Source organism: Rana temporaria, chromosome 5, assembly GCF_905171775.1.
Source record: "Rana temporaria chromosome 5, aRanTem1.1, whole genome shotgun sequence".
In the NCBI taxonomy this organism is placed as follows: Eukaryota; Metazoa; Chordata; class Amphibia; order Anura; family Ranidae; genus Rana; species Rana temporaria.
In genome coordinates, this window is record NC_053493.1 from 36,227,672 (window position 1) to 36,242,686 (window position 15,015).

The following is a 15,015-nucleotide window of genomic DNA, read 5'->3' on the forward strand; positions in this document are numbered from 1 at the left end:
AGTGCTGTGTACAAAACAGCAATTTCTCAAAATCTCCAATTACTGATGGTTTAAAGAAACCGGAAGTGATGTGGCTGGGGTTTCTGACGAGTTGGCCAATTTGACAGAACACCGAACACAGAACACCAGTAACGGTACAAAGAGGTGGTCAGGAGACTGCCAGCAACTGTACAAAGAGGTGGTCAGGAGACTACCAGCAACTGTACAAAGAGGTGGTCAGGAGACTGCCGGCAACGGTACAAAGAGGTGGTCAGGAGACTGCCAGCAACTGTACAAAGAGGTGGTCAGGAGACTGCCAGCAACGGTACAAAGAGGTGGTCAGGAGACTGCCGGCAACGGTACAAAGAGGTGGCCAGGAGACTGCCAGCAACGGTACAAAGAGGTGGTCAGGAGACTGCCGGCAACGGTACAAAGAGGTGGTCAGGAGACTGCCGGCAACGGTACAAAGAGGTGGTCAGGAGACTGCCGGCAACGGTACAAAGAGGTGGTCAGGAGACTGCCGGCAACGGTACAAAGAGGTGGTCAGGAGACTGCCGGCAACGGTACAAAGAGGTGGTCAGGAGACTGCCGGCAACGGTACAAAGAGGTGGTCAGGAGACTGCCGGCAACGGTACAAAGAGGTGGTCAGGGACTGCAAACATGCTGCAGGAGACGAAATACGATATAGGAGTTGATGGAAACTAGTAACATGCATCAAAGACTGTCTTAGACGGAAGACATTAAATGAGACTTCTAGAAATGTTTTTGGTTGGCTGCTGTGGGAGTGCAGTCACCAAGGAACACTGGCAGTGTGATGCATGCGCAAGTGTACTTTATTCCAGAAGAAATATTACACGTCCAGTACAATAAAAAGCTGACCTGTGTCACAATTTTTTTACTTTTAGTTCCGCTTTAAGCTGCACACACCATTGTAATCTGATGAATGTAGGTTGCTGGAAACTAACAACTGATCGGTTGCTATGGGACGGGTTGTTGTCGCTGGAGTGTCTCATGTAACCTGAAGCGGACGGATACTCCCAGAGCTACAGAAGAACACGCTTTACATTGTCAGCACTACGAAGTAATGCTGTATGTGTGTTTATTTTTGTAATTTTGACTAATATATATATATATATATATATATATATATATATATACATATACAAAAGGTTATACGTTTGTGTGATATCCCTACATGTTTCGCCTATTTGACTTCATCAGAAGATTAACTAGCCAACCGGAAGACACAAGGAACTAATATATAATCCCCTGATGAAGTCAAATAGGCAAAACATGTAGGGATATCACACAAACGTATAACCTTTTGTACAGCCTGAATTTTACCTGTATGACCACCCAAATGGAAATATACAATGAAACACATGAAACATGATCAGCTTTTTTAATTATGTTTATAATAAATTTTATATTTTAACTATTTTGGTTTCTATTATTATCTGTTGGCACCATCATAATCCCACCCCATTCCTTTTCGAATATTTGACTCCTTGGGATGAGATGCCGGATGCTATACGTGTACCTATGTCGGATGAAAAATATAGAAGTGGCTCAACCACATGGTTTTATCATCCGCCAACTGGTAGTGTTAATGCGCCCTTACGTTGTCCTGGTACAGAATTGTACACTGGACTGCGCATGTGCCAACAGGCAGGATGAAGACTCTGTGACAAAAGAGACACACAGAACGTCAACATACATGATTTGAAAAAAAAACAAAAAAAAAACATGACTATTCACTTTATCATTATCACCATGTGTGAAAGAAAATTCAGTCACCAGAACAAGAATAGAGGGGAAATCTTCCAACGGGGGTGTCTTGTCACATTCTGCTCCCCATCACAGAATGCTCCGGAAGGGACGTTCTGTCGGCGCCATCTTGCTACACCCCACACTCCTGCACAGTAATGATAGAGTGAGAAGGGGGCAAGCGGACATCTTGTTACACCCATCAGAGTTTTAGATTTCACAGTTATTTTCAACACTAGACGGAGCTTATATGCTTAAATACAGCATTTTGAAATCCGACGGACTGTTTACATGTTAACTGTGAAAATCAGAGGTTTTCTGTCACATTAGCAACCATGTAAGGTCAGCAGGTTTGCTGCTGCTCTTAGAATTTAACATTTAAAAAGTCCGTCGGATTTCCAAATACTGTATTTGCAAGGTTCACCCAAAAAACAAGTATATAACATTAGATTCAGTATACCTCAAAAATGTACAGTATGCGCAGGCGCCGTATAGAGTCGACTCGTGGTTCGGCTACTTTCGGAAAGTCGTGACGCGCCTTATTCGCCGGGGGGAGTTTTTCTCAGGCACATCAATCATATGGGCGAAGTCCCAAATGACATTGCGGCACTGCACAGGAACGCCCACTCCCGCGGGAGAGAGTACTTGGAGGGCGGGCGGAAAATACCGATAATACCGTATGTATACCCCCCCCCCCCAAAAAAAAGGCATACTGTACATGTTTGAGGTATACTGAATGTAAGGTTATATACTTGTTTTTGGGTGAACCTCCGCTTTAAGCATTTAAGCTCCGTTTTGTGTTGAAAATAACTGTGAAATCTAAAACTCTGGTGGGTGTAACAAGATGTCCGCTTGCCCCCTTCTCACTCAATCATTACTGTGCAGGAGTGTGGGGTGTAGCAAGATGCCGGCGACAAAACGTCACTTCCGGAGCATTCTGTGATAGGGAGCGGAATGTGACACTACAGGGGCCCTGGGGAAAACTGAGGATTCCCATATTTCCTGTTTTGGTTATGGGACAGAAAAAAAAAAAAAAGCCACCCCTGCCGGGAGAACACAGCGATTGCTGCTAGCAATATTCACATGCAAAAATCTGACAGGCTGGTTGTTGCCATCGATTAATCAACTTGGGTACATTCAGCCTGCCCATACATGGGTAAAATCGCGGGCAGTTCAGCGGAATTTGAGCCGTCTATGGCCGACTTTAGCGGATATGTTGGCAAAAGTCAACCAAGTTGACCAAAGACACAAGACGATGATCCGGAGCGACTATCCCATAGACACATGTTCACATCAGTAGGAACAACAGGGGATCTACCCAACAATTTATCGTGCATGGTATTGGTTTGCTGGATAACATGCACTATACACCTAGCAATTCTCTGACTATTCCAACCACCATCTTCCAATCACCAATACAAAGGCATGGAAAAAATAAAAAAAAACACCATGGGCAACTTCAAACGATGTAATGGATTTTAACACATTGTAATGCTGCGTACAGACGATCGGAAATTACGACAACAAAACCGTGGATTTTATTCCGACGGATGTTGGCTCAAACTTGTCTTGCATACACACGGTCACACAAATGTTGTCTGAAATTCCAAACGCCAAAAACTAGGTGACGTACAACACTAAGACGGCACTATAAAAGGGAAGTTCAATACCAGTCCTGTTAGTAGAAGCTTGGTGAGGGAGGATTTGCGCTTTTCAGCCTGTTACAGCGTGACGAATGTGTCATCTCCATTGCGAACGCCAGTTTTACCAGACCGAGCGCTTCCGTCTCGTACTTGATTCAGAGCATGCATGGAATTTTTTGTGCGTCGGAATTGTCTACACACAATCGGAATTTCCGACATCAACTTTTGTTGTCGGAAAATGTGAGAACCAGTTTTCAAATTTTTGTTGTTGGAAATTCCGACAGCAAATGTCCGATGGAGCCTACACGCGGTCGGAATTTCCGACAACAAGCTCCCATTGAACATTTGTTTTTTGGAAATTCCGACCGTGTGTACGCGGCATAAGAATAACTGCAGATCAGTTATATCAGATATACAAGTCCCATGAGGCATAGAAAGACTCTGAAAGCCACAAGCATGACACCCAGAGGCATGATGGGACTTGTAGTTTTGCAACAGCTGGAGGTCCGCTAATTGCATATCTCTGAGATATAGGAACCTCATCATCCAATCTGAGAAAAAGCAAATCAGATTTCCCATCATGTTTTTTTTTCTCTCAACTTGATTGCCTAGCAGTCAAAAAGAATGGCTTGTTGATCAGATACGCTTTTGATTGAAGGTTAAAAATGCAATTGGCATGGAATGTTCTGCCCTCTTGAGGGGCCCATTCACAATTCTGTGTGGTGGCAATGCATGTTAAAACACACATATGAATGGGCACTGCCGTACCTCCTGGTAACATACCTTGCACAGCATTTTATTATTATTATACAAATATTTATATAGCGCCAACAGTTTACGCAACGCTTTACAATGGCATATCTGCCATTTAGGGCCTATAAACACTGTGGGCATATGACTCTTTTTGTTTGCCCCTAAATGCCTCTCTATGTTAAGTGTCCATGCACCCATATGTGTTTACAGACATGGGCATTTAGGGGAAGAAATATGAATGCACAAAGATAGTGTTCAGGAGTGTTTGGGCAGAAAAAAAACAAAAAAAAACACACGCCCTATGCTCCTAGTGTAAACTTGAGCATTCATTCATTATAAATGAATATTCAGGCCAATGAAACAAATGAGCGCCCCTAAACATGTCTAAATGAGCCCAGAAAAAAACTTTAGGTGCATTTATCGTGCCGCTTGTCTTCATTCAAGAAAAAGCCATTCAGAAGAGCCTAGTGAGTAGCCGCGCATCGGGAAATGTCTCACTGCCTGTGATTAGTGCAGCGCCGTGCAGACTTCCTGGCGGGCTCTGCATGTGGACTGTGCGAACACGCCGGAGCTCATCCCTACTAGTGAGGCGTTAATGTGAATGACACCCTTACACAGGTTGAACTGGATGGACTGTCGTCTTTATTAAACCTTACCTACTATGTAACCCCAATGCATTGTACAGCGGAGCACAAAAGCGCACCACAATGCATAGAACATGCGGCGCAGTGCGCGGCGCTTCGAAAAAAAGGGCCATGCTTGTTTTTCTCATCCATAGGTTGTGTAGACAAGGCCATACATAACAAACAGGCTGAACTTACTGTGTGCCAGAACACACATGTGCATTAACACTATGCAATGGATCACTTAGGTGTGAATGCGCCCTAAGGATATTTACCTCTATACAAAAAGGAAGGGGTGGGGGTCAGTAGTCACCACTGGCGCGGTATCCCTGGGCAGAATAGCAGTTCGAAGATTTACATCCTGTCTACTTAACCCCTTAGAGAGCAGTTTTCTTGAAGCAAAGGCGCCCAGCCCAAGTCTAGCAGCACTGGTATGTATCAGCTGATCTGCCAATAACCCTTTCACTTCGGGGACACAGATGATCGCAGGCGCAAAAGAAGCTCTAGCGTAAAACTCCCAGCGTTTTCCTGTGCCCAGGGAGCCGCAGGTGGTCATAATAATAATAATAATAATAATATTATTATTATATATAAAAATAAATCCTGTATATATACATTTTTTATTATATATATATATATATATATATATATATATATATATATATATATATATATATATATATATATATATATATATATATATATATATATATATATACATATATATACATACACACACACATACACACACACACACACACATATATATATATACACCCCGACCGTTTACGCAGCGCTTTACAATATAAAAGCACTTTGTTGCACACACTTGTATAAACACTGGGGTAGATTCAGGTAGGGGCGCGCACTGATACGGCGGCGCAGCGTATCGTCTTTACGCTACGCCGCCGTAAATTACAGGAGCAAGCACTGTATTCACGAAGCACTTGCTCCGTAATTTGCGGCGGCGTAGCGTAAAAGGGGCCGGCGTAAGCGCGCGTAATTCAAATGATCCGGTAGGGGGCGTGGATCATTTAAATTAGGCGCGTTCCCACGCCGAACGTACTGCGCATGCGCCGTCCCTAAAATTTCCCGACGTGCATTGCGGTAAATGACGTCGCAAGGACGTCATTGGTTTCGACGTGAACGTAAATGGCATCCAGCGCCATTCACGGACGACTTATGCAAACGACGTAAAATTTTCAAATCGCGACGCGGGAGCGACATCCATACTTAACATTGGCTGCGCCTCCTAATAGCAGGAGCAACGTTACGACGAAAACGACGTAAAAAACTGACGCCGGGCGCACGTACGTTTGTGAATCGGCGTAAGTATGTAATTTGCATACTCTACGCTGACAACTACGGAAGGGCCAGCGTGAGAATGCACCCTAAGATACGACAGCGTAAGAGACTTATGCCAGTCGTATCTTAGGCTAATGTCGGCGTATCTAGCTTTCTGAATACAGAAAATAGATACGCCGGCATAGCTTTGAATTTACGCGGCGTATCTATGGATACGCCGGCGTAAATCGTTCCTGAATCTACCCCACTGGCATTTTTCTGCCCATGCACACGATTCCTGAATGAGGACGTTGGGAAAACCAGTCATGTCCACGTCCTCAGGAAAACGCTGATGAAAATAAGCGCTTTCGTTTACACGCCTGTAAGCCACTACAACCATGCACTTCCATGGCCCGCTGTACGCCCCACCTCTGGCTCCCCCGGGCACAGGAAAAAAAAACGGAATTTTGCACCCGCATACGTGTGTGTACCCTAATTTGTCTGATTGACGGAGCGCACACACCGTTGCACATTCCCAGTACGCTGCTCATTCACACCAGCCTTATTGGACAGCAACGCCCAATCCATGGACAAGGCAATCTGCCTTATGTCCTATTGTTTCCGTTCACACCAACACAGCACGCCGGTGTATGCCTCAGGGCGTGTTTTTTTAGGGGCGTTTTTTGAACAGATGTTTTGGAGGTCCAAAGGTCACCAATGTAAAAAGCAGTAAAATGCCTGTAATCTGCCTAAAAAGAAGCTCATGTACTTTTTTTTTGAGCTTCAGGCGTTTTGCTTCAGGCGACAGAATGCTCAGATGTGAACAGGGGACATTTAAATGAATGGGAATGTGCTTGTTTGTGCGTTTTTTGGAACTTTGAGGAGCGTTTTACGAGCTGAAAACGCTTGGGTGCGAATGCAGCCTAAAAAAATAATAATAAAAAAAAAAAATATTATACTAATAACAACAATAATAATAATAATAATAAAGGACATGCTGTATTTTTGTGCAGCGTGTTCCGATGATAAATGTTTAAAAAAACAAACAAACACACAACAGGGTCTGCAGTGCATTTTACAACACATGTACCCCAACACACGCCAGCCCCTGGGAATGACCCCTGACCTTCTGACTACATACTGTACATTTGGACTTATGGAGCCCAAAACGGTTAACTTCTAACATGAGGAACACCTATGATCTCCCCAGACCTAAATGTCCCCCATTCTGAGGACTGTCCCCCCATCTCTATGAGCTCTGTGCACCAATCAGCTTGTACATTGATAGAAGCAGCACAGAGCAGACTATAGGATGACAGTGTACAGTACACAGCACAGGACTAGGCTAAAGTCCCCTGGGACTAGGCAGGACCAGTGCAGAGTGCACACACCGGTTACCGGGGTTGTAGTCACAGCAGAGACACTCACCCCACCGGACGGGTAGTATCCTCCTCCTCCGGGATAAGCCATCGGTGCAGAGCTGTGTGTAGACTGGGTGTACTGCCGGTGACTTCACCCTGATAAACAGCAAGGCGAGACCCCGCCCACTTTGCTCCGAACTAGGCGTGGTGTGGGGGGTTGCATCCTGCATTCCTAGGAGAGATCTATTCTTCTTCCCCAGGACTAGGCGCTGTCATCTCAGGTGTCCTGAGGGGTCCCACCCAATACACTGGCACTCCAGATGTAAAAAAAAACTCCAGATGTACTAAGGGGCCCCCATACTGCACAATGTCACTTCAGATGTACTGAGTGCCCCCCAACGTGCACACTGTCACTTCAGGTGTTCTGAGGTGTCCCACCATGCGCACTGTCACTTCAGGTGTACTGAGGGGTCCCACCATGCACACTGTCACTTCAGGTGTACTAAGGGGTCCCACAATGCACACTGTCACTTCAGGTGTACTAAGGGGTCCCACCATGCACACTGTTGCTTCAGGTGTACTAAGGGGTCCCACCATGCACACTGTCACTTCAGGTGTTCTGAGGGGCCACAACATGGACACTGTCACTTTAGGTGTACTGAGGAGTCCCACCATGCACACTGTCACTTCAGGTGTACTGAGGAGTCCCACCATGCACACTGTCACTTCAGGTGTTCTGAGGGGTTCACCGTCCCACCATGCACACTGAGGTGTTCTGAGGGGTCCCACTATGCAAACTGTCACTTCAGGTGTACAGAGCGGTCCCACCATGCACACTGTCACTTCAGGTGTACTAAGGGGTCCCACCCTGCACACTGTCACGTCAGGTGTACTGAGGGGTCCCATCTTGCACACTGTCACTTCAGGTGTACCAAGGGGTCCCACCATGCACACTGTCACTTTAGGTGTTCTGAGGGGTCCCACCATGCACACTGTGGTGTTCTGAGGGGTCCCACCGTGCACACTGTCACTTCAGATGAGCTAAGGGGCCCCCATCCTGCACAATGTGACCTCAGGTGTACTGAGGGGCCACATTATGTACACTGTCACTTCAGGTGTACTGAGGGGTCCCACCATGCGCACTGTCAATTCAGGTGTACTGAGGGGCCACACCATGCACACTGTCACTTCTGGTGTACTAAGGGGTCCCACAATGCACACTGTCACTTCAGGTGTTCTGAGGGGCCCCAACATGCACACTGTCGCTTCAGGTGTACTGAGGTGCCCCCATCCTGCACACTGTCACTTCAGGTGTCCTGAGGGGTTCACCATCCCACAATGCAAACTGAGGTGTTCTGAGGGGTCCCACTATGCGCACTGTCAATTCAGGTGTACTGAGGGGCCACACCATGCACACTGTCACTTCAGGTGTACTAAGGGGTCCCACCCTGCACACTGTCACTTCAGGTGTACTGAGGGGTCCCACCATGCACACTGTCACTTCAGGTGTACTGAGGGGTCCCACCGTGCACACTGTCACTTCAGGTGTACTGAGGGGTCCCACCATGCGCACTGTCACTTCAGGTGTACCGAGGGGTCCCACCATGCACACTTTCACTTTAGGTGTTCTGAGGGGGTCCCACCGTGCACACTGTCACTTCAGATGAGCTAAGGGGCCCCCATCCTGCACAATGTGACCTCAGGTGTACTAAGGGGCCACATCATGTACACTGTCACTTCAGGTGTACTGAGGGGTCCCACCGTGCACACTGTCACTTCAGGTGTACTGAGGGGTCCCACCGTGCACACTGTCACTTCAGGTGTACTGAGGGGTCCCACACTGTCACCTCAGGTGTACTAAGGGACCCCCAACATGCACACTGTCACTTCAGGTGTTTTGAGGGGTTCACCATCCCACAATGCAAACTGAGGTGTTCTGAGGGGTCCCACTATGCACACTGTCACTTCAGGTGTTCTGAGGGGCCCCAACATGCAAACTGTCACTTCAGGTGTACAGAGCGGTCCCACCATGCACACTGTCACTTCAGGTGTACTAAGGGGTCCCACCCTGCACACTGTCACTTCAGGTGTACCGAGGGGTCCCACCATGCACACTGTCACTTTAGGTGTTCTGAGGGGTCCCACCATGCACACTGTGGTGTTCTGAGGGGTCCCACTGTGCACACTGTCACTTCAGATGAGCTAAGGGGCCCCCATCCTGCACAATGTGACCTCAGGTGTACTGAGGGGCCACATCATGTACACTGTCACTTCAGGTGTACCGAGGGGTCCCACCATGCGCACTGTCAATTCAGGTGTACTAAGGGGTCCCACCATGCGCACTGTCACTTCAGGTGTACTGAGGGGCCCCACCATGCGCACTGTCAATTCAGGTGTACTGAGGGGCCCCACCATGCACACTGTTACTTCAGGTGTACTAAGGGGTCCCACAATGCACACTGTCACTTCAGGTGTTCTGAGGGGCCCCAACATGCACACTGTTGCTTCAGGTGTACTAAGGTGCCCCCATCCTGCACACTGTCACTTCAGGTGTACTAAGGGGCCCCACCATGCACACTGTCACTTCAGGTGTTCTGAGGGGTTCACCGTCCCACGATGCAAACTGAGGTGTTTTGAGGGGTCCCACTATGCACACTGTCACTTCAGGTGTACAGAGCGGTCCCACCATGCACACTGTCACTTCAGGTGTACCAAGGGGTCCCACTCTGCACACTGTCACTTCAGGTGTACTTAGGGGTCCCACCAAGCACACTGTCACTTCAGGTGTACCGAGGGGTCCCACCATGCACACTGTCACTTCAGGTGTACCGAGGGGTCCCACAATGCACACTGTGGTGTTCTGAGGGGCCCCACCATGCACACTGTCACTTCAGATGAGCTAAGGGGCCCCCATCCTGCACAATGTGACCTCAGGTGTACTGAGGGGCCACATCATGTACACTGTCACTTCAGGTGTACTGAGGGGTCCCACCGTGCACACTGTCATTTCAGGTGTACTGAGGGGTCCCACCGTGCACACTGTCATTTCAGGTGTACTGAGGGGTCCCACCCTGCACACTGTCACTTCAGGTGTACTGAGGGGTCCCACACTGTCACTTCAGGTGTACTGAGGGGCCCCCAACGTGCACACTGTCACTTCAGGTGTACCTACAACCATAGGTGTGCGCAGCATCTGGCATTAGGGTGTGCACCCCAAAGCCTAAACACACACTACCAATCACTCATGATGTTCATTCAGAAAGGGAAGGGGCTGGTAAATTACATGAAAAACATAATTACACAATGCTGTTTAAATGAATGGCCTGAAAATGGCATCACACTGATTCTTTGTGTGAACCGGCCCCAATGGAGAACTTTTTTCTTACAACCCTTTGATTGTAAACAAAGTCATGTGACTTATCTTGCCACAAAACCGAGTTCACCAACAACTCTCCATTCCTCCGGCTCTGCAAACAAGATGGCTGTTGTTGACCCTTTCCCATATTTCCCTGTTAGTGTAATAGAAGATGGTGGTAATGAAGACAATAGATACAGGGGAAATGTTAATTTATTGAACCCTTTGTCTACCAAGCCTCGTTTAAAAAAGTCCAGGTATTCAATTCGGGGGATGTCTCCCATAACAGCATTGAAGTCTTCATAAAGAGAACCTGTCACCTGTTGATGCTATCACATAGGGGCCTTGTGATAGCAATAAAAGTCAAAGGAAAAAAAGTAATATATACAATATATATATATGTGTGTGTGTAGCGCCATGCTCCCATTGAGTGGGCGCTATGTGTTAAATTAGAGTTGTCTGAGCAGTAGTTTGGCTCGGAAGGATTATGCTAAATTGTTGGTTCTGTCTCAGTTCGGCTGGGTTGCACAAGTTTCCCCTTGGCGGTGGGTGTCGCTGTTACCACAGGTCAAGGTTGGAAAAGGCAGCTGGGCACGTCCAGTCCTCCCTTTTCTTATGCTTTTCTGTTTTGGGGACTATTCAGGCTCATTTGCCTGTTTGGGATATAATGCTCCTTTCTCTAGTGGCTGCCAGCTTCATGGATTGACTTTTTCCCAAAACCAAGATGGCCGCGACGTCGTTTCCGGTTCCGGATATGACATTTGCGGGAGCCCGCGTGCAACGTCTTTCACTGCGTGTCGCGTCTATATGACACGGCACGCGTGTCAGTTCTGTTTTGCTGGGCATTTGACCGCATTGAACGGTCATTAACAGGGGAGGTATTCATCACCTGGAACGGGGACAAGGTGAGTATTTAACCACTTAAGCCCCGGACCAATATGCTGCTAAAAGCCCAAAGGCGTTTTTACAATTCGGCACTGCGTCGCTTTAACAAACAATTGCGCGCTCGTGCGACGTGGCTCCCAAACAAAATTGGCGTCCTTTTTCCCCCACAAATAGAGCTTTCTTTTGGTGGTATTTGATCACCTCTGCGGTTTTTATTTTTTGCGCTATAAACAAAAATAGAGCGACAATTTTGAAAAAAATGCTATATTTTTTACTTTTTGCTGTAATAAATATCCCCCAAAAACATATCTAAAAAAATTTTTTTTCCTCAGTTTAGGCCGATACGTATTCTTCTACCTATTTTTGGTAAAAAAAATCGCAATAAGCGTTTAAAGATTGGTTTGCGCAAAATTTATAGCGTTTACAAAATAGGGGATAGTTTTATTATTTTTTTTTTTTTTTTACTACTAATGGCGGCGATCAGCGATTTTTTTCGTGACTGCGGCATTATGGCGGACACTTCAGACAATTTTGACACATTTTTGGGACCATTGTCATTTTCACAGCAAAAAATGCACTTAAATTGCATTGTTTACTGTGAAAATGACAGTTGCAGTTTGGGAGTTAACCACAGGGGGCGCTGTAGGAGTTAGGGTTCACCTAGTGTGTGTTTACAACTGTAGGGGGGTGTGGCTGTAGGACTGACGTCATCGATCGAGTCTCCCTATAAAAGGGATGACTCGATCGATGCAGCCGCCACAGTGAAGCACGGGGAAGCCGTGTTTACATACGGCTCTCCCCGTTCTTCAGCTCCGGGGAACGATCGCGATGGAGCGGCTATAAACAAATAGCCGCGCCGTCGTCCCGGATCGCTCCCCGCGGGAATCCGACCGCCCCATGTAGCGGGGGGGGGTCCTGATCGGACCCCCGACCCGCGGAAAGGCAAGGACGTACCTGTACGCCCATTTGCCTGTACGTGCCATTCTGTGGACGTACATATACATGCGGCGGTCGGGAAGTGGTTAAGGACGCCAAGGGGGGCACTTCGGCATCACTTTCCTCCCATCTGTTGGAGGATGAGGAGGGCTCTCTTTTGGAGGGTTTGAAATGTTTGTTTTTTGCCTCCATCAAGAGGGATACCCATAGCCTCTTCTTAGTTGGTTTGATCCTATGATACGGATCCTTGGATAATCCCTTTTTTCCATCTAAACATGGTGAGTATCTTTCATGGAACCTCTCCCCGGTGGGGGAAGCTTTTGGTTTCTCCTTTCCGGGGATATTTTTCTACTCTTTGGTCTAATTATTTTGTTGGATCCATTTTCTTATCATACATATATTTATGTATATACCCCTTCTTTCCATAGTGACCCAATGGGAGGAGTTTGAGTTCCGTCTTATTGAGTGAATCTTTTCATTCTGCCCCCCTATAGGTTGGAGGGATGGTGAGCCCCCTTTGCTTGCTTTACTACCGATTTTGAATACTACCATCTGGGTCCTTTTGAGATGTACATCCTGAGACTTTGACATATATACCTCCTGAGGAAAGGGTGAGTCATTATTCACGTCTACTCTTTGTGGTGTGACATGGTGATGATTAGCCTTTTCTAATGCTTAATGTGTATTTATTTTTTATTTTTCTACTTCAGAATCTGATACTGTAAATTACCCTGAGGAAGAATGTCACACATTCGAAACGTGTCGGAATATCTGTCCTACACGTCTACAGCTCGCTGACTTTGGGCATGCGGTCACGGACAGTATCATTTGAATTGTTTTTACAATGATCCTCACTTCATTATTGATATTGTTTTTCTAGCATATTTATGCATTGTAATACATTTATACCTTTTATGAATTTTGTTGCTTTATATTTGTTGCCTTAAAAATCCCACTCCTATTGAGCTTTTTTCAGTTTAGAGTTGTCATGGGTTAATTAGGGGTGACGCCCATGTGATAAGGACAGGGTGTATTGACTGAGCGTATAGTCATACAAAAATGAAACAAAAAACGTGAACACCCAAAGGCTAACTCCTATAACTTTATTGAAATTGTAAAACAGCATCGGAGGGTATGCATGAGAAAGTCATGGTATCCATCTCCACTCCAGAATGCCCATCCCCTCTAATCACCAAGGTGACCCATCCAAGGTGACAGCCTAATACTGAATTGCTGAATTGTGATCGGCACCACCCTGGCGGTTACCCCTCTCATAATCTATATATGAACCATCATATTTACGAACAGGTGTTTTGGTGGTATTTGAAACATGTTCTGATAATTCTGTTGAGGCCCTAGAGCTGGTGTTGGGTTCCTCCACAACTTCCTGCCATTTGTAGATCTTATTGGATTTATAATCATTGGTTTCTCTCAGAAATGTTTTCATTTTTTTTCTTTTGAGTATCCTTATCCAATTTGTGTTTCCTTATCCATAATTTCCTTATGTATTTGGCTTTTAGGAATGCCACCCAACCATCTCGGGTGGTGGCAACTTCCTAACGGAATATATCAGTTTCTCTCCACATCTTTGAAAAAAGTTCTGGTAACCAATTTACCCCCTTCCTTATATAGCGTCAGATCCAAGAAATTAACCTCCTGGTAACTACCGTAAACGTCTCTATAAAGGAGATACCAGACGGATTATCACAAATTTTTCTCAAAAATGGACAGAAAGAATCTTGCGATCCTGTCTCATCATTCTCATGATCTGCTCCGCATGCTACGTAGACTCATCCCCTTCATCCCGAAAGAGGACACAGCAGTAGTGGTTGGAACAATCATCAACTCACGACTCGACTACGCAAACTCCCTCTATTAGGACTACCGAAATACCAGATTGTACGTCTACAAGTCGTCCAGAACACGGCAGCCAGACTGGTAACAGGTAAAAAGCCGTGGGATTCAGTCTCCCCGGTCTTGAGGTCCCTCCACTGGCTGTCCGTACAGGACAGGGTGACATTCAAGACGCTCTGCCTCACCCACAAATGTATACAGGGGAAGGCTCCCCAATACTTAAGCGAGAAAATAAAACCCTACGACACCAAGCGCGTGCGCCAGTCAACCAACCAAAATCTTCTCCAAATTCCTAAATCCCGCTACAAATCGAAGGGAGAACGTAGATTTTCGGTCCAAGGACCACGGCTCTGGAATGCTCTACCCACCACCATCCGCTTAGAGGAAAACCATCGGGCATTTAGGAAAAAACTAAAGACCCACCTCTTCTGAAAGACCGGTACGATGCTGGGTTCCAAGCACCTTGAGGCGATTAAGTTCGCATTTGCTGCGCTATACAAGTTACTCACTCACTCACTCTGTCCATATTATCATGAAGTCGTCTATGTATCTTTTGTAGAGTCTGAGTTCCGGTA

At 46.4% G+C, this 15,015-nt stretch overlaps 1 protein-coding gene across 1 annotated transcript in view; it reads right to left on the reverse strand.

The window, feature by feature from the left end:
* The window catches only part of SRI (sorcin), a 46,628-nt gene extending 39,048 nt beyond the window's left edge, over positions 1 to 7,580 (reverse strand). The window contains exon 1 of the mRNA XM_040352400.1: positions 7,478 to 7,580. Within this exon, the coding sequence (XP_040208334.1) occupies positions 7,478 to 7,519 (42 nt within the window). The 5' untranslated portion in view covers positions 7,520 to 7,580. The remainder of the gene's footprint in view (positions 1 to 7,477) is intronic.
* Between the last annotated feature and the right edge of the window lie 7,435 nt (positions 7,581 to 15,015).